The following is a 27362-nucleotide window of genomic DNA, read 5'->3' on the forward strand; positions in this document are numbered from 1 at the left end:
ATAGTGTTACACAACTACCTTCTTTGAAAGCTGCTAGCACTGGTGCCCAAGTGGCAAGTAACCCAACACACACAACACACAAAAAAACAAACCAATAGCACCAATACTACAGTACTTTACAGTGAAACAATCAAACTGAACGCAGTCTAGATACAGCAGAGGACACAGAGCGACAAGAAACTAGGTAAATACACAATTCTCTACCCGCAGAGAAGAAGGTGAGGAGGAGAGCGGGATGACAGGAGGGGCGCTAACCCAAACAGTGGCTCCAGCCGATACCTTGTGGTCAAACGGGTGACACTCCTCCATACGGGGTTGCCTAGCAACACTACGCAGCGCAGTACCTGTGATTGCTCTGCACTCGCATCTGATTACATGGAGTTCGGGCCAGCTGATACAAATAGGTATCACACTCACACACACACACACGTGTGCACACACATGTATGCAGGAAAGCACGCGAGCACACACACACACACAAACACACACACATACACACACACACACACACACGTTGTCTGAAGGAGGTATCCCCCTAGCTGTCACACACCTGACTACACATTAACTTCAGACAGCATCCTGCTTCCCCTATTCATCTCTGGGGACTCACATTATCAATCAATACAACCTATATGATCATATACTACGTGAATATAGTAGTCATATAACCTATGAACGACCATGGCCTTAGTACTGAACCGTTGGGGACATGGAAGGAGCGTCAGTCGTGATAACCTAACGCCGTATATAACATCATTTCACTTAGGTCAAACGCTGGCTGGTCAGGCTTACAGCCGTGAGTGGCACCTGAAGGTGAGACACACGGGTTGCAGTTGAGAACGGACAATGCCTTGATGCAAAGGAGGTAACGCCATTTGACGTTCTCCGTGGGCTTATGAAGCCTCCTAAGGCCTCGTTTTCATCATCCCCCAGTCAGAGAGGCCTACTTGGGAAGACGGGTCTGAATTGGTTTCGACCTGTATGGTGCTAGTAGTAACGTTTGTTCCCAGCAGAGGAGAGAAGCAGATCTCTCGGGAACTCGAGCCAAACTGAGGGCGAAACAGGACGTTGGAAATAAAACATTGTGACCCAGAAACACGACACGCACAGCAATTAAACAATACACACCAATACATGTACCCGAGCAACAGAACAGTGTGTGTGTGTGAAACACAAATGTATCCCTCCACAGTAAGAAGTAGGCCTCTGACAAAGCACTTCAGGGGATATGTGAGTGGGGTTGCAGTAGGGGGAGCGTCCTGTGTGGTTTTAGCACCTCTGTGTCACCACTACCCCAATGACAGCATGTCACTACCCCAATGACAGCATGTGTGTATGTGTTGGTGGTGGTGGGGGGGGGGGGTCTGGCGAGCAGCCTAAATTAGCCTACAACTGGCACACTGGCCCAATTTACAACCCTCCACATTCAGAGGAGGGATACCGGATAGTTTCCCATTGCAGTAAAAACAAAAAACACTGAAATCACAAGCAGTATGATTGAATACGAAATGTGCAAACGTAAGGTCAAATGGGGCGGCAGGGTAGCCTATGGGGCGGCAGGGTAGCCTAGTGGTTAGAGCATTGGACTAGCAACCGGAAGGTTGCGAGTTCAAACCCCTGAGCTGCCAAGGTACAAATCTGTCATTCTGCCCCTGAACAGGCAGTTAACCCACTGTTCCCAGGCCGTTATTGAAAATAAGAATTTGTTCTTAACTGACTTGCCTGGTTAAATAAAGGTAAAATTAAAAAAAAAAAAAAAATGTATAAGCACTGACAAAATGTCTAACTCCAAGATGTGTTTATTATTTGGAGCGTGACAAGTGCAGTGAAAATATGTTCCGATTTGTATCAGAACAACCAGTAACTGAAACAACAGATAGCATACCGGAAACGCTTGCCTTCAGCACCGGTTTCAAGCTAAGATGCGCGTACTATTAATTTAGGGCAGTCCCGACAAAATGAAATCTTAGCCAGCCAAAAGTTGTCAATCGATCGTTGTCAATTGATTGACCAACATTTTTAAATGTGATTGTGATGTATCGACACACTCTGTGTGTTTTAATCAAATCAATGATATGTATTGAGCTTGTTTGACGCTTTAAGTTCACTGTTCGATGAAATAACTCACAAATGACTCAAGGGGGAGCCAGATAACCAGAAGAAAAAAATAAACCTTAACCTGAACCAACCATTCTCCTCCTGCTCCAGTTGGCTTTCGCAAGATTCTGCCATTGCTCTGCTTAAGTTGCCGGTAATAGGCTCCACGAGGAGTCGGCAACCTTTCTCATGTGGAATGCCAATTTACATGACCATTTCTACCAATCTGCGTGCCAATTATGGTTTTTATATACACATGTTTGTGGGACAGTTTCATTTCATTTCTAATAACGTCTTCGTATCTCAAAATCATTGTCATGTGATTCATCAAAATTCTATCCAGAACTAACTGAAAATGGTACAAACCTAAAAAGTGACATCTAATGCCATTACCGACTATGTCAAAAATAGCCCACGTAAAACCAACAAAGAAAAACATTGCAGCCTGCAGGTAGAAAATATCTTAATAAACAAAAAACGTATCCTATAAATCACATTGGATATGCAACGAACTGTCTGCAACGAACTTAAAACATTGTATCAATGCGGAAGCTTGCGGTGCAACGTCGTATAAAATATTCTGGGCCCTCAGAGTGGTGCTCAGGACAGACACAGCTGTTGGCTATTTGCGCAAGGGATAAGAAGCATTGCTTGACTTGGGCAGGAGCTCACCGGAGCTGAGTACCGGCACCTCAATCTTTCTTCTACTTGAGCTCCTGTTCCACTTAGAGAATATTAGCTCAAAAGTAATGTGGAGCTCCTGCACCTAAATATAAACAGTACCAGCACCCAAAATGACTACCGGAACCTACTTCAGTCCAAGTCAAGCACTGATTAGAAGTAATCAGGTAGGCCTATTTTATGACGTTTCCACTGGGCGTGACATTTGTCCCTTTCACGGTGACTGGTTATCGAAAGGGAGAGAGCTGGGAAGATGTTTCAAATACATTGAGGAACATTCTCAACGGATTACTGTGAGATGCTCCACAGCTCATTAGTGGTGGTGCTTTTATGCCAATCAGAAATACTATCAGATCCTAAAATGGGCACATTTACACAGTGTATTCACGCCTTGACTTTTTCCTAATTTTGTTACGTTATAGCCTTATTCTAAAAAAAGAAAAATCCTCATCAATCTACACAAAATACCCCATAATGACAAAGCAAAAACAGAACTGAAATATCACATTTACATAAGTATTCAGACCCTTTAATCAGTACTTTGTTGAAGCACCTTTGGCAGCAATTATAGCCTCGAGTCTTATTGGGTACGTCGCTAGAAGCTTGGCATTCGTCTTCTCTGCAGATCCTCTCAAGCTCTGTGATGTTGGATGGGGAGCGTTGCTGCACAGCTATTTTCCGGTCTCTCCAGAGATAATCGATCGGGTTCAAGCTCAGGCTCTGGCTGGGCCACTCAAGGACATTTAGAGACTTGTCCAGAAGCCACTCCTGCATTGTCTTGGCTGTATGCTTATGGTCATTGTCTTGTTGGAAGGTGAACCTTCCATTGCTCAGTTTGGCCGGGTGGCCAAATCTTCCATTTAAGAATGATGGAGGCCACTGTGTTCTTGGGGACCTTCAATGCTGCAAAAATGATCTTCCCCAGATCTGTGCCTCAACACAATCCTGTCTCGGAGCTCTACGGACAATTCCTTCGACCTCATGGCTTGGTTTTTGCGCTGACATGCACTGTTAACTGTGGGACAGGTGTGTGCCTTTCCAAATCATGTCCAATCAAATTAATTTACCACAGGTGGACTCTAATCAACCCAATCTCCAATCTCAAGGATGATCAATGGAAACAGGATGCACCTGAGCTCAATTTCCAGTCTCATAGCAAAGGGTCTGAATACTTATGTAAATAAGATATTTCTTTTTTTAATTTTAATACATTTGCAAAAATTTCTAAAAACCTGTTTTCTCTTTATCATTATAGGTTCATGTGTGTAGCTTGATGAGGGAAAAAAAAATATTTAATACATTTTAGAATAAGGCTGTGACGTAACAAAATGTGGAAAAAGGAGCCTCCCGGGTGGCGCAGTGGTCTAAGGCACTACATCACTGTGCCACCAGAGACCCTGGGTTCAAGCCCAGGCTCTGTCGCAGCCACCCGAGACCGGGAGGGAGGTCCATGAGGCGACGCACAATTGGCCTTGCGTCGTCCGGGTTAGGGAGGGTTTGGCCGGTAGGGAAATCCTTGTCTCATCACGCACTAGTGACTCCTGTGGCGGGATGGGTGCAGTGCGCGCTGACCAGGTCACCAGGTGCACGGTGTTTCCTCCGACACATTGGTGCGGCTGGCTTCAGGGTTGGATGAGCACCGTATTAAGAAGCAGTGCAGCTTGGTTGGGTTGTGTTTCAGAGGACGCATGGCTTTCGACCTTCGTCTCTCCCGAGCCCATAAGGGGGTTGTAGCGATGAGACAAGATAGTAACTACTAACAAAAGGGATACCATGAAATTGGGGAGAAAAAGGGGGTACATGTTATTTTTTTACATTAAAAAAAATGTGGAAAAAGTCATGGGCTCTGAATGCTTTCCGAAGGCACTGTATATATATTTGCTACAGCTCGACTAAATAAAATCTTGGTCAACCAACAGCCTATCAACCAATCAATCGACCAGTCGACTAATTGTGGTCAGCCCTTTCAAAATTAGACATTCTTTCAAATGCCCACCCCTACTAAACGCGTATAGAAACACAGACACAGATACACTCTCTCTCTCACACTCATGTGTTCTAATGTTAAACTGCCACAACAAACCACAATAGACACAGAAAGGAATATGCAGTAGAACTAAGCCTTTTAGCCTGGGAAAAGAGTATGCTTGCCAAAGCCCTCTCCAAAAGGGAATCCTTATACAGTCGCCACAGCCATTACAACATCGCCCTGCTAACGATTTTATTGTCATCGTAACTTGAATTCTCCGTCTGGATGTTGTCCCCTTAGATAACATAAGTGGAGTTTTTATTTTTAATAGTAATGTGATGAAGCGAGCTTGGTTCTCTTCCAGACACCAAACCTCAGTCTCTGGTGCTTCAAAGTGAGAGCCAATGGCCTGTCTATGGGCCAGACCTTTTTACAAAGACTGACCGCAAAGCCACACATTTAAAAATAACAGGAGTAATAGCCATAACCATTCAATTGGACCAATGTCTTCTGAGACAGAGCTAAATTCAAATTTCCTGCTTAAATAAGGCCCTGTATGTACGCACAGCTTATACACGCTCAAGTACACGCGCACATATGAGTCAACAAACAAACACAGACGCCCTACCGTGGTGGACCAAGACATCAAAAGCAACTTTTTACTTCACACACTCACCCATACAAACAAGCAAACAACCCCACCCCCCACACACACACACACAAGGGTTATAACGTTATACTGCCAGACACACAAACCAATAGAAGGAAACCCTATGAAGGTCACTCACCATCTGAGAACGACTCTTAGGGCAGCCATTGATGTCTTCAATCTTCTCATTGGCTGAGAGAGAGAGAGAGGGAGAGAGAGAGAGGGGGAGAGAGAGAGGGGGAGAGAGAGAGAGAGAGAGAGAGAGAGAGAGAGAGAGAGAGAGAGAGGGGGAGAGAGAGAGAGAGAGAGAGAGAGAGAGAGAGAGGGAGAGAGAGAGAGAGAGAGAGAGAGAGAGAGAGAGAGAGAGAGAGAGAGAGAGAGAGAGAGAGAGAGAGAGAGGGGGGGGAGAGAGAGAGAGAGAGAGAGAGAGGAGAGAGAGAGAGAGAGAGAGAGAGAGAGAGAGAGAGAGAGAGAGAGAGAAGAAAAGGTGTTCTTAGTGGTGTCCCTGGTTCTTACTTCAGGATGTTCCTACTCAGTGCCAGAGAGGGTGAGTGAGGAGAGCAGGCCTGTGACTGGGTAGGGGGGGGTCACTGCCTCCTCTTTCTTCTGAACGATGAAATCCAATCTAGTTATAGCAAATGTGCGTGGGGCCACTAGGGGCCAGGCAGAGTTGGCTGGGAGAAGGGGTGTGTGTGGATCCCTCCTGTCCTTTAGAGGCCCAGCCCACAGCAGCTGAGACAAGGTTGTCCTCTTTCAACACTACAGCCTGGTGGGGCCCACTGGGCATCTCCACCACAGGAACCCGACTACCACCTACTGCAGGAAAATAAAGGGTTCTCCCAGTGGGTCCAAACTTTGTGTCAGGTGGATAAATACTCTCACAAACACACACGCGTGCACATAAACACACCCTGTGGAATGTACACAGAACCAAAACATAAACACAATGTGTAAAGTGATGGTCCCATGTTTCATGAGCTGAAATAAAATAGCCCAGACATTTTACATGAGCACACAGAGATTATTTCTCTCAAATGTTGTGCAAATAAATGTGTTTAGCTTTGCCAAGATAATGCGTCCGCCTGACAGGTGTAGTGTATCAAGAAGCGGATTAAACAGCTTGATCATTACACAGGTGCCCCTTGTGCTGGGTACAGTAAACGGCTACTCTACATGTGCAGTTTTGTCACACAACACAATGTCACAGGAATGTCCACCAGAGCTGTTGCCAGAGAATTAAATGTTCATTTCTCTACCATAAGCCACCTCATATGTCGTTTTAGATAATTTGGCAGTACGTCCAACCGGCCTCACAAGTGAAGACCACGTGTATGGCATTGTGTGGGTGAGCGGTTTGCTGATGTCAACCATTGTGGCGGTGGGGTTATGGTATGGGCAGGCATAAGCTACGGACAACGAACACAATTGCATTTTATCGATGGCAATTTAAATGCACAGAGATACCTTGACAAGATCCCGAGGCCCATTGTGAGGCCCATTTTTTTTAAAGGTATCTGTGACCAACAGATGCATATCTGTATTCCCAGTCATGTGAAATCCATAGATTAGGGCCTAATGAATTTATTTTAATTGACTGATTTCCTCATATGAACTGTAACTCAGTCAAATCGTAGACGTTTTTGCACATTGCGTTTACATTTTTGTTCTGTATATATTATGACTACTCTAAACCCCACCAGTATCTGTGCTGAAACTATGAATGAACTGGTGAATGGGACACTCATATTTGGATTGGAAGAGGGATAGAGCTCAGTTGCATGACACCAGGATAGCAGTAGTCAGCTGTGTGTGTGTGTGTGGGGGGGGGGGTGTCAAAAACAGCACAGCGACATAGCCAGACAGACTTAGTCAATGAGTCAGCTGTAGACAACCTTTGCAATGAACACCGCCTCTGCTTTACCTCACCAACTTGTGCATGTCAGTGTGTGTGCGCTTGCTTGCGTGCATGTTTACAATAGCACGTGCCACTGTTTCTAACCCTACACTGTCCCCTAGGGATACATAGACTGCTGATGGTGAGAAATCGTGCTCTCTCTGGGGGGGGTCTACTATATCAGGGGACGGAAGACAACCCAGTTTGTGTCATAACAGGTCATCAAAGACGCATGCTTACGACAACGTGCATCCTTGATGATGCTCACTGTCCAGTGACTACAGAGATTCTATCTGAGCATCGAAAGACAAAGAGGAAGAGAACAGAGGACTCAGTGTCTCCAAACCCACCCATCCTGCCGTTGACGTGACGAAAATCCCCAAAAGATCCATCTTCCGCTCTAAAGACCCGCTAGCCTACTCTGACTTTCAGAGAAGTGAGTGAGAGAATGTGCGGAATTCATTTTTCATAATGATGAGGTTTTCCTGGTTCTCTACTCCAGATGCTAGTCTGAATACTACGAAGAAGACGCTGGTCTACACAAATGTTCCATGACATGGGACTATGACGTGTTCTGTACTAAATTATTCTTATTCCTAATTCTATGTGTGCTCTACATTAGTATTGTATGATGTTCTGTACATGTTCTTCGATTTGAGGCAGTGTTTTGTATACAAAGAAATACAATACAGTTCTATAGAACTCTGGGAAGCAGAGGAGTGACGTCATTGGTCAGCTGATGTGACAGTGCTGTAACCTCAGGGCACTGTCTCCCCCCTCTGTCCTTTTTAAAAGATGACAGGGCAGCTTGTGAAGTGGGGAAATTACAAGACTAAGGGGAGGGGGCGCATAATGACATTACCTTACAAAACTTCCCTCAGTCAAACTTCTCTTTGACTGCTCCACTGTCAAATATTTCAGCGTTAAACTGAGCGATTTTCCTAACTCAATGGTGGAGAATAATAACTTCTTGATAATACGTTAATAATATTTTTTTGTTGAAATTAATACTTTTAGGAGGACAGTTCATCACCGGTAGCATATACCATTATGGCATTAGTATACATAGCGATACAACTTCAAAGATGTATAAACACGGTGTCTGCATGAGAAGTCTAGTCCATCAACTGAACTCATTAGCAGAAACAGTAATAACATGGCATCAAGAGAAGAGACGTCAAATAAAGTGTAGCCCTTACCGACAACCTGTATGATCTCCGCAAGCAGCACTCCGTCTGCGACGTCTGTTTGTAGGTCCTTGATAAGTCGCTTGTGTCCTGACTTGGCTAGGTAGTGGTTGGCCCAGTCCGTATAGATCTGTTCAGGACGCAAAACATCAGCGTCCGTTTATTAGACGCCCAGGGAACCGCTAATATCAAAAGCGAAACACAACTCTTGCGCCTCCGCTTTTTAGAAGTCGGTGCGAGTGTTTAAAATCCCATAACACTTAAATAAATAAAAAAGACAAATTACTCAAATTAAACACGTTAACGACTCAAATTTAAAAAAAAGAATAACAGCATGGTTGAATAGGACCCGTGCACCCCCTTTTCTTTCGTTGGGGGCGCAGAGCTGGCATATATCCGCGTGGTATTGAAATTGGGACCATTGTGCTCGGATAGCGCAGCAGCGGCAGCAGACGGTCTCAATGAGGCGCTGACATCGCGAACTCGGGGACAGAAAAGGCCCTTCAAAGTGTGCGAGGGAGGGGTTGAGGGTGTGGGGGGTGAATTAAGCGTCTGAATAGTTTCGTTTGTAATTGGTTGTTGCAGACAGCTCTCTATCTCCTGCTCTCTCTCTCTCCCCAAGGCTGCTTGCCTCGCCCGGGTTGAAGGCCGTTGAGGGATGCATTTGGGTAAAAAGAAAACCCAAGCAAGAGCAGAGGGAGAGAAAGACGCAAATGGTCGGAGAGAGAGATACCATCTCAAATTGAGATGGAAAATGTTGGTACCAAACAAAAGCACTGAAGTAAGGACACAGTCATGCCTAATTAGAAATAACAGCAATTTGGTAGGGAAGGGAATACTGAAATAGATTCAGAAAATGTTTCTTAGTAGTGTGTTTCACGTGGAACGTTGTAGAAACAAGTTCAAAATCTCAAGGCAAATTGTAAATACAATTCTGGAAACACCGAATTAAGTCTGACATTTTTTGTCTGAGGCATCCCGATGAATCTGAGCAATGTTCTTCTGCTGCCATCACTTCAGTATTTCAAACAGCTGATTTATGCATCACACACGCGCACATGCACATGTACACACAATATGACCCCGGTTCTCTGTGTTTGTAAAGGTAAATAGACCTGGGGCCAATTCAGTGTTACTCATCATATGAATCACTGCTCTGAACGCTTCATTTCAAACATACACACGAAGAGCAAGGTTCAAGGACTGTTTTATGTCAGCTCCACATGCACTCCCCCCCCCCCCTCTCTCTCTCTCTCTCTCTCTCTCTCTCTCTCTCTCTCTCTCCCTCCCTCTCCCCCTCTCTCTCTCTGTCTCTCTCTCGTTCTCACACACTCATACACACACGCACGCACGCACGCACACACACACACACACACACACTCATACATACACACACACACACGCACACGCATGCACGCACGCACACACACACACATGCGCACACACACACACAGCTATAACATGGCTCAGACAGCGCTAAACAAGCCTTTAAGCAAAAGATAACACTCTCTCAAAATGCTGGGGGGGGGTTTTGCAGTAAGAAAAGGAATGTGGGTGTGCTTTGAAGCAGTTTTCTGCAGCAGGTGAAATGAGGGGTTTGAGTGTAATTAAAAAGCAGGTAAAATGAGAAGCTGTCAATCATTGGAGCAGAACAGGAACCAGTCGAAGACCCCCTGAGGGTGGGAGGGGGCAGGTTTGAAGGGAGGAGGGGCAGTATGGTGGATTCAACCTATCCAGAGCCATACTCAGGAGCTCATCTAGGCTCGTCATTGCTATTAGAGAAGAAACATAGGCCTAGTTGAACGACCCCCCCCTCCCCCATCGGTATTGTCCAATGTTAGACCAGTGGCCCTTGACTTGAAAGTAAAGCTGGTAATATGTGTTATTCTCTATGGGGATGAAATGCTGTAACATACTGTATCTGGGGAATATCAACCCGGTCAGCACAAAGTTTGGAAAAAAAACAACGTATTTTCAACCAAAACAATGTATTTTCATTTATTGACACCAATCGACGATTGACACCAAAGGTTAAAGGATACAGCGGATGTCATGACTTATTGAACAGGAACAATAACAACCCATAGGACCACTGACTTCGGATCAAAACATACCCCGAGGGTATATGAAGCAGTACAGGGCGCTGAGAATAGGGAAACACAGAGGGAGGGAAAATGAAGAGGGAGAGTATCCTACTTTCAAGACTCTATAGTGTAAAAGTTCCGGTGAAATCCTGCTCACTAAAACCAGAACACCACACATTAAAAGGCCCGTGCTGTCCAACCCACTTACACTAATAACCTGTCAACTATTAGGCTTATTACCCTGTTAGCAAAGAAGCCTAAAACAGCACTTGACACACCAGAAGATGTCTTTGATCTGTGTCTGACGGCGCTGTCAGCCACTCTGGGACTTCTCCACATCACAGGGATAATCAGAACATATCTGATTATTCCTTAACTTCACCAACTATAGGCACCAACCGCACTGACAGCATCCCAACCCCCTAAACTAATATGTGTGTTCGTAATAGTAGAATAACCCATTTTAGTGTTGAGTTTGTAAATAAAGTCAGCGGGGAAGACAAGGACCTACAATGGCAAATAGGGGAAAAAGAGATGAGGTGATTTCCTATTTCATCAGTGTTGTGTTTGTTACATGTTAATCAATGATTCTTTCAAGGGGGGACATCCCACATCAGCATCATTCCCGAAAATTCCCAGTAATCCCACCCTCTCATCCCTGGGTTGGGGTTATTTTTGGGGGAGCTGTAAATTGGTAAGAGGGACATTCCCCTCCTCAAGGGAATGCAACATGACACTGAGTGGCTGGGATCTGATTCATACACAGTCTCTGACCACTCACTGTACCCTTTACAAGACCCTTGTGTGTGTTTGTTTCTGTGTGTGTGTGTGTGTCGGTGTGTCTCGAAAGGGTTAAAGACGTGTGAATGAGCAACAGTGTGACGTCTCCTTTAAAATGGGTCACACAATGTTCTATGAACACACACACACACACACACACACACACACACACACACACACACACACACACACACACACACACACACACACACACACACACACACACACACACACACACACACACACACACACACACACACACACACACACGCCCTTAGGCCACACACACGCCCTTAGGCCACACACAACTGTCTCTCTCCCACTGCATGTCTTAGCCATTTCGCACAAACACGCCTCACAACCAGTCTCCACACACCACCCAGGCCTGCCGACTCATCAATCCAGCATATGATGCCCCGCAGAGGGCATGACGCACACAAGCCTTCCCCTACAGCGCTGGGTCATGGGCTGGGGAGGTAGAGAGAGAGGGAGAAGACAGGCAGCTCATCACACTGACATGCCCTTTACTTGTGTTGGTAGGGACTTTCAGGAAGAGAAGAGATGGTGATTGGAGTGGATGCTTTGATGTCAAAGGCATACTCTCAGAGATGTCACAGCTACTCATTGCATACTGATTGAAAAGTGGGGAATGCTAAACAGGGGTGTGTGTGTGTGTGTGTGTGTGTGTGTGTGTGTGTGTGTGTGTGTGTGTGTGTGTGTGTGTGTGTGTGTGTGTGTGTGTGTGTACAGGCATGCACGTGTAAAGAGAAGGGGTTGAAAATAAAAACAGGAGCCACAACTTTTCATTAACTTATCCTTTCATCTTTCACTTTGTTTGCCATGCATCCTTTGACTTGCATGCCACACACACACACACACACACACACACACACACACACACACACACACACACACACACACACACACACACACACACACACACACACACACACACACACACACACACACACACACACACACACACACACACACACACACACACGCACACCGCAGGGATCTCATCCAAAGAGCAGCCCTGGCCACAAACACACAGTACAACCAAAGAGCAATAACAGCACTTTGAGTCTATTCAGCATCATGGTTCCCACACTAAAATCAACATGTGCTTTCCAACCCACATACACTAATAACCTGTCAACCATTAGGGTTCTCCAAGCAGTCACAATGAAGCCTAAAACAGCACAACACTTAACACACCATTATGTCCTAATCTGGTGGAGTGAAAGAGAACCAGGTTAAGAAAACCCCCAGGACTCATGAGATGCCACAAACAGTGAGCGTGCCTGGAAGTCAAACTCTGTTCAATTTGCTAATGGCATAGCAATGGACGCAGAAAATACCAAACCCACACTCTGCTGTGATTACACTTTGGAGGAGGTGAAATGGTAGGCTGCATTTCACTCATTTACTTTCGCGCTCCTGAAGTGGGGTCTCCATTCTCAGGCGCATAACAGAACAACTGAATAGATGACCAGTTGGAATGGTGTTCATTAACTTTTGATTACTCCTTGTCCTGTCACACAATCCCTTCTTATGAACTCATATTGTCAATCACTTATAAAACAGTGTAAGTTTACCTAGATACAATTCTATTTAAAATGGGGATATTGTTTATTCATTTATCCATAATAAATCCACGATAAATTCAACAATAGATGACTGCAAGCACAGCGCCCCCGAGTCCGCTCAATTGAGCCTGTGACATCCACGAGTCTCCGTGGTGTGTAGGCATTCATGCACACTTTTTCCTCTCAACCTCGTCCCAAATTGACCGCATTACTGCTTGTCTTCGTGAGAGGTATTGACATGTTGAAATCACCGAGCTTTCTGTTTAAGCGACGAGCGCACAGCTCAGACACTCATACATACACACACACACAGCTCAGACACTCATACATACACACACACAGCTCAGACCCTCATACATACACACACACAGCTCAGACACTCATACATACACATACACACACACAGCTCAGACACTCATACATACACACACACAGCTCAGACACTCATACATACACACACACAGCTCAGACACCCATACATACACACACACAGCTCAGACACTCATACATACATATACACACACACAGCTCAGACACTCATACATACACACACACAGCTCAGACACTCATACATACACACACACACAGCTCAGACACTCATACACACACACACACAGCTCAGACACTCATACATACACACACACAGCTCAGACACTCATACATACACACACACACAGCTCAGACACTCATACATACACACACACAGCTCAGACACTCATACATACACACACACAGCTCAGACACTCATACATACACACACACACACAGCTCAGACACTCATACATACACACACACAGCTCAGACACTCATACATACACACACACAGCTCAGACACTCATACATACACACACACAGCTCAGACACTCATACATACACACACACAGCTCAGACACTCATACATACACACACACAGTTCAGACACTCATACATACACACACACAGCTCAGACACTCATACATACACACACACACACACACAGCTCAGACACTCATACATACACACACACACACAGCTCAGACACTCATACATACACACACACAGCTCAGACACTCATACATACACACACACACAGCTCAGACACTCATACATACACACACACAGCTCAGACACTCATACATACACACACACAGCTCAGACACTCATACATACACACACACAGCTCAGACACTCATACATACACAGACACAGCTCAGACACTCATACATACACACACACAGCTCAGACACTCATACATACACACACACAGCTCAGACACTCATACATACACACACACACAGCTCAGACACTCATACATACACACACACAGCTCAGACACTCATACATACACACACACAGCTCAGACACTCATACATACACACACACAGCTCAGACACTCATACATACACACACACACACAGCTCAGACACTCATACATACACACAGCTCAGACACTCATACATACACACACACAGCTCAGACACTCATACATACACACACACAGCTCAGACACTCATACATACACACACACAGCTCAGACACTCATACATACACACACACAGCTCAGACACTCATACATACACACACACAGCTCAGACACTCATACATACACACACACAGCTCAGACACTCATACATACACACACACACAGCTCAGACACTCATACATACACACACACACACAGCTCAGACACTCATACATACACACACACACACAGCTCAGACACTCATACATACACACACACAGCTCAGACACTCATACATACACACACACAGCTCAGACACTCATACATACACACACACAGCTCAGACACTCATACATACACACACACAGCTCAGACACTCATACATACACACACACAGCTCAGACACTCATACATACACACACACAGCTCAGACACTCATACATACACACACACAGCTCAGACACTCATACATACACACACACAGCTCAGACACTCATACACACACACACAGCTCAGACACTCATACACAGCCCGCAAGACATGCCGTCAGAGGTCTCGTCACAGTGTCTTTAAGTCCAGACAAAAACTACGGGAAACGCAGTAATAAACTCAGCAAATAAAAAGAAACTCAGTCCTCTCACTGTCATTCAGTTACTGGCCCCAACGCTCTAACCACTAGGCTACCTTAGGCTCATGCCTCCTTGCAGCATGCCTAAGGCACGTTCAGGCAGAGGAGCAGGGACCCTGAGCATTTTTCAGTCAGTAGAAAGGCATCTTTCGTGTCCTAAGTTTTCATAACTGTGACCTTAATTGCCTACCGTCTGTCAGCTGTTAGTGTCTTAACGACAGGTCCACAGGTGATGTTCATTAATTGTTTATGGTTCATTGAACAAACATGGGAAACAGTGTTTAAACCCTTTACAATGAAGATCTGTGAAGTTATTTGGATTTTGACCAATTATCTTTGAAAGACAGTGTCCTGAAAAGGGAAAGGTTATTTTTGTGCAGAGTTTATATAGAGCCATGACTACATGGAACTCTATTCCACATCATGTAACTCAGTCAAGCAGTAAAATCAGATTTAAGAAACGGATAAAACTACACATAATGGAACATCGCAGACTATGAAGAGACACACACACACATCATTCGCAAACATATGCTAACACACGCACATACATACACCCCTTTTTCTCCCCAATTGGTAGTTACAGTCTTGTCCCATCGCTGCAACTCCTGTACAGACTCAGGAGAGGCAAAGGACGAGAGCCATGTGTCCTCCGAAACACAACCCTGACCAGGCGCACTGCTTCTTGACACACTGCTCACTTAACCCGGAACTCAGACGCGCCAATGTGTCAGAGGAAACACCGTCCAGCTGGACGACCGAAGCCAGCGTGCATGCGCCCGACCCGCCACAAGGAGTCGCTAGAGAGCGATGGGACAAGGACATCCCGGCCGGCCAAACCCTCCCCTAACCCGGACGACGCTGGGCCATTTCTGCGCCGCCTCATGGGTCTCCCGGTCGGGGCCGGCTGCGACACAGCCTGGGATCAAACCCAGGTCTGTCGTGACGCCTCAAGCACTGCCTTAGACCGCTGCGCCACTCAGGAGGCTCCACACATACATTTGAATATTGTTATTCTGCTGTATTATTGTATTACTGTACACACAGCATTCTACCTGCCTGCCCCCATAAATACACACAACTTCCTCTATAAGGGCTCAGAGAGACCTGGCTCAACCCCAGACCAGCTATTTTGGGTTGACCCCTCTTCTTCACTTTCTATACCTCCATTCCGCTCTCTTTTCCTTTCCCTCTCTTTATCGTTCCTCTCTCGCACACTAGGATGTTACCATCAGTGCTTGGTCTCTCTCTTCTCTTTCCCCTTGTTCCTCTCATCTTCCCTGTTCCATTCATCCCTTCTTCCTCCCTCCTTTTTCCACTTTTCCCACTTCTAAAGCATGATCTATTGTTCATGTTTTTCTCGTTTCTACATTCACCGTCTCTCTTTCTCCCTTTTCGTAACCACCTCTCAGCAAGCCCCTTCCGAGGCCCTTACCGTTTTAAAGTGCCCATAGGAGAAGTGGCTGGGTGAGTGTCCCCCACACACTGCCATCCAGGCCCCTCAGGTGGGGGTAGAGGCTGTTTGTCCAGAAAACTCCGTCTGACGACTCTCTTCTTTCCTTCTCATGCCTCTCTCTCTCTCTCTCTCTCTCTCTCTCCCTCTCTCTCTCTCTCTCTCTCTCCCTCTCTCTCTATCTCTCTCTCTCTCTATCTCCCTCTCTCCACTACCCACTATGTTTACAAACTTCCCATTTTATACCTCTCTCCACTGTTTACAAACTTCCCATTTTATACCTCTCTCCACTCTGTCGCGCACCGTCTCTGCTCTCCTTCCGACGTGCTCTAAGTCCCTGTCTCAAACTCCCTCTCCTTTTCAACTCTCTCTCTCTCTCTTTCTCTTTCTCTTTCTGAATCCCTCACTCAATCACTGAGTCAACTCTTCTCTCCAATGCCGCCTTCTATCTCTAACCCCCGCCCTCCCCTCTTCCCAACGCCCTGACTCATAACCCTCCCATCCCAGCTCAATAGTCCCCTTCCCCAGGCGGCCCCCAGGCGGACAGTGTAAACAAGATGAATGGCCATGTCAGAGGTAACAGAGTAACAGGCAAATGCCTCGTAACAGCCCATTAGCTGTCCTCTTACACCCTCCACACCTGGCACTGTCCATAAATAACACACACACACACACACACAAACACGCACGCACGCACGCACGCACACACACACACACACACACACACACACACACACACACACACACACACACACACACACACACTTGTTCAGGTGAGGTCTGGAGAACATTGGAGAACCCGGAGACAGTGGGACAAAAGGGCAAAGTCATGACTCCATGACTCCATATTTCCCATCTATCAGCTCCAAGCTATATGATGTCTTTGTTTCTTTACAGGGAGAAAGTTTGCTGTCCTTTAAACTATCACTTGTTGCCTTTGGCAGTGAATCTGAAAAGCATGAGTGTGTGTGTTACGAGTGTTTCTACATTGTAGGGTCATATCAAGGGTCATATCAACGGTATAGTGTACTGTACACACACACACCTCCACTTCCCAGTCATAGCCTAACATGCTACCTCACCCCTCACCTTTAAACCAAATCTGTCCTCTCAGCATCCATACGGCTGGAGCTGGCGATAACACGTGGCAACACTTACCGCCCACGCCAGGGTAGGCACCAGATGGCTGATGGGAGTATGATGGATGGCCATCCTACGCTACCCAATGCCGATCTGAAGGGGAGGACCCAGGAAAGGAGGAGGTGCAACAGCAGTGTTTAGGGTAAATTGCTTACCACTATCACAGAGTGGCCCGTGGAAGTGTTTTTTTTCCCCTGTTACACACCCACACAGACACGCACACACACTTTGGTCCTATTTGGATGATGTCACCTCCACCCCAAAACAGAAACACACCCTCACTAGAAAGTACAAAAAATATATATATTTGAGTGACAGGCCAGACCCTGAACCCAGTCCTCTGATTGGTTTCAGCCAATGAGTGAATACCTTCACAAACAGATGGCTTATGGGAAATCAATATTCATCCTCTGCATGATATGCCAACAATTTGTTGGAGGGGGAGAGAGTGGGTGCTGGCTATTTAACTGCTGCTGGACTACAGTGACCCCTCAACACCTGTCACAGCTCATCATAGGAATACATGGGTAATGAACACAATAAAAGGAGGGGGAGAGAGAGAGAATGTATACAGCTTATAAAATAGGCAGATGGGGAGGTCTATCTATAAGCACAGCTGTTCAACCCCCCCCCCCCCCACAGACCAGGGCAGAGATCTAGATCTCTCGGTCTCTGTAGCGCAGTGGTTTACTGTACTCTCTACCCGGATGGTAAACATATGGGCCTAGGTGTGACGTGGAAAGACCGACAGAAAATATGGGGTGCGTGCGAGCGTGTGTGTGACTGTGCGTGCGAGCGCTTGTGTGTGTGTGTGACTGTGCGTGCGAGCGCTTGCGTGTGTGTGACTGTGCGTGCGAGCGCTTGCGCGTGTGTGACTGTGCGTGCGAGCGCATGCGTTTAGGCTACACCTGTCGCTATTGTGCGGACTTGGTGGCAGCAGCGTGGCTGTCGAGGCACAGTGTGTTAGCGGCTAATGACAGTGTGACCCCTCCCTCTTTGGCACAGAGCGCCATCTTAAACACACGAGCCCCTCCCCTCCTCCTCCTCCTCCTCCTCCACTCAAACCAATACAGGCAGCGGTCTGGTCTGAGCAGCACAAACAATACACGGCTAATTAGCGTGCACTTTATCACACACTTACACACTACACACACTACACACACAGCGAGAGATGCCTGCCCGTAAGAGTGTGCACACACTCGCGCACACACTCACACCCGTCTCCCTTGTGCTGTCCATCTTGCCTCCCTCGCTTTCTCTCACGCGTACGCACACACACACACACTTCTCAAAATCTCTTCTACAACATCCTTGAGAAAGCGAAAAGCTTCCCTTCATCCCTATACGTGTCCTCCCTCCTTCTATCCTTCGCCCCGCCCCCCTTCCTTCTCTCTCATCCCCAGAATGTCAATGAGACACCGTTGGACTGCTCGTGTGCTGGTGTGAATATTCGATTGTGATTGATGTTGCATGTTCCATATGTCCATAATTTGTTCAGAAAAGGTCATATCAGTAAATAATCAAGAGTCCTTTATTAGGATGAAGTAGGTGGTGGACACTGACTACACATCATAAAAAGAAAGAACATTGTGCACACACACACACGCACACACACACACACACACACACACAAACTCAGAGAGAGAGAGAGAGAGAGAGAGAAAGAGAGAGAGAGAGAGAGAGAGAGAGAGAGAGAGAAACACACAGGCCTGACCCCTGCACTCTGTGGGTCTTCTGTCAGCCACTCTGCGTGAAGGCAGTGGTCCATAATTAAACAGGTTTATCATCTCTCCTCCCCAGACCAGCAATAAACTGCCTGCTCCACCTATGACTGACTGACTTGCTGACTGTGTCCGTCCGTCTGACTAGTCACTCATGAGAGTTGAGATAATAACCGGGGGATGAGTACCGAGGGGAAGACAAACACGGGAGAAAGGGAGGGAAGAGAGATTCTGCTCTTCCTTTCAAGCCTGTTAACCTGGGAAGAGTCCGCGTGTCACTCGCAACAGCAAATGTAATTCCGCTTTCCTTCGACGCGGCATAAGGTATCACGTAATTCCCTGAATATGAAGATCTATTTTCCATCAGCTCACACCACAGGACTTCTCTGCACCTGACCGATACCGTGTCTCATCAGCGGGCCCCAGATCCCGTTGACTATTATTATTAACACAGTCAGCACCGTATGACGTCAAACACAGAGAGGTAACGCAGAACCATCCTGCCTGTCCGTATATGTCCGTCCGCCCATCTGGCTACGTGCCTGTCTGTCTAATTGCCCGCCCGCCCTCCCGCCCGCCTCTCTGTTGTCACTCTATCTGTCTACTTGCCCGCCCACCTCTGTGTTGTCACTCTGTCTGTCTACTTGCCCGCCCTCCCGCCTGCCTCTCTGTTGTCACTCTGTCTGTCTACTTGCCCGCCCTCCCGCCTGCCTCCTCTCTGTTGTCACTCTGTCTGTCTCACTCTGTCTGCCCGCCCCTCCCTCCCGCCCGCCTCTCTGTTGTCACTCTGTCTGTCTACTTGCCCGCCCGCCCTCCCGCCCGCCTCTCTGTTGTCACTCTGTCTGTCTACTTGCCCGCCCGCCCTCCCGCCCGCCTCTCTGTTGTCACTCTGTCTGTCTACTTGCCCGCCCTCCCGCCTGCCTCTCTGTTGTCACTCTGTCTGTCTACTTGCCCGCCCTCCCTCCCGCCCGCCTCTCTGTTGTCACTCTGTCTGTCTACTTGCCCGCCCTCCCTCCCGCCCGCCTCTCTGTTGTCACTCTGTCTGTCTACTTGCCCGCCCGCCTGCCTCTGTGTTGTCACTCTGTCTGTCTACTTGCCCGCCTCTCTGTTGTCACTCTGCCTGTCTATTTCCACGAATAATTCAGAAGAAAACAAAAACACACATGCTCTCTCAGAGTCTCGCTCTCAAACACTCTTCAACCCCTGGTGGCTAATACCTCACCAAGCCTGTCTGGACTTTCCGTACCGACGTCGAAGCGTCGCTACAGCGCACCAACACTCGGCGAGGGGGGGGGGAAACACACGTGGCTTCAGCACTTTCCCCCGGACAGACACAGACGGGCTGGTGCACTCGGACGCCACAATGAACGCTGAGGGCTGGTGAAGAGACACGTGTCTTCCAACCACAAACGAACACAAGATCGACGTCGGAGGGACAGAGCAGAGCTGTTCTGGGGGTGTGGAACGACTGCAATCAAGAGGAAGGAAAAGAGAGGAGCGTCGTTCAACAGTCTTCTTTCTTTTACAGCAGTCGCAGGGCCCTTTTTTTTTTTGAGCTTTGAAATACAATCGAAGTGTTCTTCTTTCGGGAATTGAGGCAACAAGAGCATGCATACAATGCAGGGAACAGTATCTCTGGCAAATGCGGTCAAAAATACAATCCTCAGAAGGAGATCTCCTTCGGACACAATACCTGTTCATAACTACTTTTGCCACCTTAAAACCTCAAAAAGAAGCCCGCCCAGACTGACCACTGGGACAACCTGGACATATTTACCAGCTTCATGGTGACGTTGTTCTGCTCCCAGCGACACAGCAGCACATTCATCTTCCTCCTCTCTCTTCCTTATCCTCCTCTTCCCCCCCTCTCACACACACACACCTGTATTAGGTAGGAGTGGGAGGACCAACGGCTAGCCAGGCCCAGACAGAATCCATCAGAGCCAGAGGAAGAAACAGGACTGGGGACCGAGGAGGCCAACTAACCAAGAAGAGATCCACAGAAAGAGAGGATAGATAGGTCGAGTAGAGTAGAGAGGTGGAGAGAGAGAGAGATCAAAAGTGAGAGGGTTTTGAGGAAAGAAAGAAAGACAGAAAGAAATAAAGAAAGAAAGAAAGAAAGAAAGAAAGAAGGAAAGAAAGAAAGAAAGAAAGAAAGAAAGAAAGAAAGAAAGAAAGAAAGAAAGAAAGAAAGAAAGAAAGAAAGAAAGAAAGAAAAAGGCCCCCCAAAAAAGTTAGAGGGAGCGAGAGATCTGAGAAAGTTCCAGAGAAATACGCAAAGCAGTAGATCCAGAAAATCCACTATACATCCAGATAAAAGAGCCTGCTCCTGCACCCATCTCTAGCCCAGCAGGTCTCACTGTGCCTGGGGCCGGTGCTCACAGCCTACCCCTTCCTTCCTTTCTCTCCACCCCCTCTGGGTCCGCAGAAGGAGGAGGGAAACGAATGCTTCAGTCAAGAGGAGCTCCACCACCTCTACCGTTATGCCACTGCTCTGTATGAGGGCCAGCCAAACCAAACACACACACGGAGGGAGGACCAAGGGGGGAGGACCAATGGAGGGGAACCCCCTTCCTCTTCCACCTCCCACGTGGACGCCCTCGGCAACGCTGGGCACTGTGCTATTGCTTTTCAAACGGACCACTCGTCATACGGGGAGGAGAAAGGGAAGAGAAAGGAGAGAAGAGAAGAGAGACCTCTTAACCTTATACCCTCTGTGACCCCCCCCCCACACACACACACACACACACCCCCACACACACACAAAAAGTATCATGCTGGTGCATGATAATACTAGAAGGGGTGAAGAGCGGGTAAAGGAGGGTAGGTTAGAGGACAAACCACACGGGCCTCCTAACTACCCCTCTCTGTTTTCTATTTATTCTGTATTTAACCAGTCCTCCTCCTTTCTTTAAAAAAAGAGAGGGAAGGTTTTATTTTCCAGAACCAAACATGGAACAGTCCAGTCTCTGATCACCATTCACCCACAGCTTACTGCTGCAGACACACACACCCCGCCACGAACCACAAATTACAAGCCGAATTTGAACTTTAAGAATCGCCCAAGACGAAGCGCAGTACGGGAGACATGATCATTGCCAGGACTCTGCACATTTCGAACACATGCCTGTAGCTATTTGTTGCATCGACAACACTACCACAGCGCTGAAGACATTAAAGAGCCCCGAAGACCTTGGAACCAACGCAGCTACTGAACTCATGCTCCCAAATGGTGTTTCAATACAGTGTACCGCAAGCCCACCTACCCGATTCCTCTCTCATACTTGCACTCAGTCTAGTACTTTACAAATTCATTGAATTCGACTGTACTCTCCCACACCGATGCACTAGTTACATAGTGAAAAATCCAGCCAGCCTGCAGCACAACACACACAATTCCAGCTCACTACTAGTCTGTCAATTCAGCTTATAACACATCCATTTCATATTAGCCCTATAAGCATCTGTGAATTGAATGACTATGCACTGTGGCCTTAGAGGCAGAGAAGATGTGGCCATTTAGGACACGTGTTTAACAGCTATAAACAAGTCCATTAAGTGGTGGGGCTGAGAATCGCAGGCGGTGCTTTGTTATCAGAACCCTGTGAGGGGAGATTCATCTCAGTGTCCCCTGGACAATGGGTCGGAGCCCCATTGCGGAAGGGGGCTTTGTTTTGGGGGACCCCCGCAGCCTGGGTCTCGAGGGCTAGGTGGGGAGTGGGGGGTTGGGGTGGTCCTGCTGCTGGCTGTTATGGGGTGAGGGGTGTGTGTGTGTGTGGGGGGAGGGGGGGGGACTGATATTAATAACCCCCTCAAAACAAATATGGAGAGGAAAAATGGGAGAGAGAAACAATAGACCACTATCAATTCAGTGCATTATAAGACTCTCACCATCTCTCAAATTCTCTCTCTCTCTCTCTCTCTCTCTCTCTCTCTCTCTCTCTCTCTCTCTCTCTCTCTCTCTCTCTCTCTCTCTCTCTCTCTCTCGCTCTCTCACCCTCTGTAGACTGTGCTCCATTAACTCACAGACCTAAGAGGGAAGCTAGTGTTGCATTACCATAGTAATGTGATGTATGATTATAACACAGTTTAGTTCACATTATGGCGCAGTCAGGCAGAACTTCCAACACTCCGAATCACCGAATACCATCTGGGCCTGGTTGCTATGGGTACCAGCTGTAACCCTGCTAATGAAAGAACATCTAAATGTGCTGCAGTGAGCAGGCTGGTCAGATTTCACCTGCTGTATGTGTGTGTGTGTGTGTGTTTAAATATATAAACATCAAGTTAATTCCTGGAGACAACAAGGTCCTACATAGCAACACTGAAACATAGTCAATGTGTCACTGTTAGAGGTAAACAAAAGGGTGTTTGGCACTAAGTGGTTGCGCTGGGTTGTTTCTGTTAGCTTTTGGTGTGTGCGCGTGTGTGAGTGTCGGTGTGTCTGTGTGTGTTCTCGCTATTCCCAAACAGGCAATCCCTGAGACTCCCCTGATGAGTACTAAAGCCTAAGTGGGGATCTAAAGCTCTGCAATTAAAAGCATCTCAGGGAATGAGTCACCTGCACACACACACACACACACACACACACACACACACACACACACACACACACACACACACACACACACACACAGACACAGACACAGACACACACACACAGACACACACACACACACAGACACAGACACACACACACACACACACACACACACACACACACACACACACACACACAGACACAGACACAGACACAGACACAGACACACACACACAGACACACACACACAGACACAGACACACACACACAGACACACACACACACACACACACACACAGACACAGACACAGACACAGACACACACACACAGACACACACACACACACACACACACACACACACACACACACACACACACACACACACACACACACACACACACACGCAATCCAACGACGTCCAGTTGAGCGTCATTGCGATTCCACGCAGGTAGAAATCAGAGCCTTTAAAACAGCCTTCCCTGAGGCAGCGAGTGCTGAATGCTGAATGTTTAACACAGCAGAGAAGGGCAGAGCTCCTATAATCACGCAGCTTCGGGAGGACTCATCCACATCCCAGTTCATATTGAGGTAGGGAAAGGAAAGGATCAGATGGGTAGATCAATCACACACCAATCAGATCGTTCAGAATGAACTGAATCATTCAGAAAGTGGACAAACCAGAAACCTCTCGTTGCTCTGGTCATGATTTCTGTGGTAAACGTGGATCTCTTTGGTCAGCCTTCAGCGGTCATTCAGTCCTACCACCATCCCATTTGACGGCGACTTTACACTTTACCCTCCGGAGGTCACGTGACGTCATCACCACCCGTGACTTCAACCTCATGAACCCGCGCTCCCTATCGGCGCCACCACGCCTTTTAGACCCGGAATAGATGAAGATGGTGTTTGATTGTGGTAGCCTAACCGTGGTCCCAGGAGTGACCACGTACAATGGCCCCGTTTGTCTGACTGACGTGCTCTTTGTGACACAAGAGAGAAGGAGCGAAAGAGGAGAGAAGGAGAGAAGGGCACCTAAGGGAGGTCTCTGAATGGACGTTGGCCCAGTAGAAACAGATGGGCAGACCTAATGAATATGGTTATCCGCTGGACAGGGAGAGGAGGGGCTGTGACCTCACACAGAAAGACCGGGGGGAGACACAGGAACTGGAATTAGATCAGGAAGGATCAAATTGACATTATGTCATAAAGTGCACATGGGAGTCAGCTGGTCCAATCATTTCATTCGGTTCACATAGACAGCACGTCCACATACGACATCATAGGTGAGGATGATCCTTTGTGCTTCCTGGACAATCTTGAGATGTATGACATCACGGTCTGATCCTTCTCTATCTGATTCTAGCACAGGTACAGGAAATACAAATATACCTGGAAATATATCACTATATTTCTGGGTATATTGTGGGCATTCTACATACAGTATATTGTATTTGTTAATATTGATATAATGTGATGCTGCATTAGCTGTGACGAGTATGACAACAGCTACAACAGCAGTCAGACTGTTTTATATAGCCTTGCCAAAACGCTACCCATAAAATAGTGTGTTGACTCATACAACATTACCAATAAACAAAGTGTGTGTTGTTTGTGACTGTTAGGCTCGATATTCTGTCACAGATGGATACTAAAAGCCTGGTCCCAGACCTGTTTGTGCTTTCTTTGTGTGTGCTTTTGCCCACATCGTCATGTTTGGCATGGCAATCCCATAACGAGTTGTCAAGAGAGCCGAAACAGACCGGCAACCAGGCTAGAATACTAACTCTACCCAAACAAAACAGAATGAAATCTGATATCAAAGCAGATAGAGGCCGTTCCCTTGTGTCGCTTTGAGAACGATAGAAACAGGTCCATGCCAATGAATCATTTATTATCCACGTATACATCTCTGTATTGATTCACTGCGGCTCTTCTTTATAGAAAGAACCTGCTAGTTCTATGTGTGTGGGGGGGGGGGGGCAAGATCCTTATCCTGAAACAGAGAATGAAATGATGCATTGGCAGCGTGTGACGTCTGTGTCTGAATTCGAGACGGAGGCAGGGCGGTGGCACCCTGGACCGATGGATTCATGGGAGAGCCATCTAGCCTTCGCTCAGTGGGAGGGGCAAAGAGGCGTGCCGCCAGTATAGGCTCCCGTCAGAGACTTTCAATGTGGAACAAACACTAAAAGACAAGGACACACGTCCATATAGGAGCAGACAACAACAAAAAAGACCCCCCCCCCCTCTAATATTATACCCATTTCTGGTCTGATAAGATTCCACAGTGGACAGCCCGCCACTGAGCGAGCAATGCCTGTGTTCTGTGGTCCTCACACATTGTAGACACCTGCTGTGCACACATTAGTCAAACGATTCAAACTAGTCCGGCGCGTGTTCGCTGTACGCGAGCTTCACTGTGTGTCGGTGGGGGATGAAGCCAGACAAACCTCTTCTCTTTTAGCTCGGACATGAAAATCACAGAGAGAAGAACGGGGGAAAAAGTTGTGACGGGGAAAAGAACTGATAGTTACATATCCCAATATTATTTTGGACAATATTATATTGATACTTGGACTCCAAAAATGTATTATATATACTGTCAGGCCCTGATCTGTTTCACCTGTCTTTGTGATTGTCTCCACCCCCTCCAGGTGTCACCCATCTTCCTCATTATCCCCCGTGCATTTATACCGGTGTTTTCTGCCTGTCTGTTGCCAGTTCATCTTGTTTGTTTCAGCCTTCCAGCGTTTTGTGTCTCAGCTCCTGCTTTTTCCAGTTTCTCTTTTTCTTGTCCTCCTGCTTTTTTTTTTACCCTTGCTTGTCCCTGTCCCTGACCCTGCCTGGCGTCCTGTACCTTGGCCCCTACTCTGGATTATCGACCCCTGCCTGCCTTGACCTGTCGTTTGCCTGCCCCTGTTACAATAAACCTTGTTACCTTGTCACACGGTCTGCACTTGGATCTTACCTTGGTACCTACTATATACTATTTGGGATTTACATTTTTGCTAAGTAGCACTATAGCCTTTTCTCTATCTTCTTTGTAAATAGTGAGCCGACATGTTTTCAGCATTTTCATTTCCACGACTGATCAAAAGTCATTTTCTCATGCTCTGTCTGTCTGTCTGCAGCTGACATTATTATTGTTGTTTTTAACCTTTATTTAACTGCCAGGTTAACTGCCGCCTCGGCTGCTTAACCTCGTGAGCAACATACAGTGCCTTGCGAAGGTATTCGGCCCCCTTGAACTTTGCGACCTTTTGCCACATTTCAGGCTTCAAACATAAAGATATAATTGTATTTATCATCATTAGTCATTTAGGTCAACATTGGATCATTCAGAGATCCTCACTGAACTTCTGGAGAGAGTTTGCTGCACTGAAAGTAAAGGGGCTGAATAATTTTGCACGCCCAATTTTTCAGTTTTGGATTTGTTAAAAAAGTTTGAAATATCCAATAAATGTCGTTCCACTTCATGATTGTGTCCCACTTGTTGTTGATTCTTCA

General features: G+C 46.9%; 1 protein-coding gene across 3 annotated transcripts in view; it reads right to left on the reverse strand.

Annotated features, from left to right (window-relative positions):
• Positions 1-27362, reverse strand: part of LOC135546497 (neuron navigator 2-like) — a 132477-nt gene that overhangs the window by 94735 nt on the left and 10380 nt on the right. For 2 of the 3 annotated variants that reach the window (XM_064974998.1, XM_064974971.1), the window contains exons 2-3: positions 8490-8607; positions 5536-5588 (exon numbers count right to left, since the gene is read on the reverse strand). The exons of the other annotated variant lie outside the window; for it this stretch is intronic. In XM_064974998.1, the coding sequence (XP_064831070.1) occupies positions 5536-5588; positions 8490-8607 (171 nt within the window). The remainder of the gene's footprint in view (positions 1-5535; positions 5589-8489; positions 8608-27362) is intronic. 3 annotated transcript variants of the gene reach the window in all.

The sequence above is a fragment of the Oncorhynchus masou genome, chromosome 1 (assembly GCF_036934945.1).
Source record: "Oncorhynchus masou masou isolate Uvic2021 chromosome 1, UVic_Omas_1.1, whole genome shotgun sequence".
Classification (NCBI taxonomy): domain Eukaryota; kingdom Metazoa; phylum Chordata; class Actinopteri; order Salmoniformes; family Salmonidae; genus Oncorhynchus; species Oncorhynchus masou.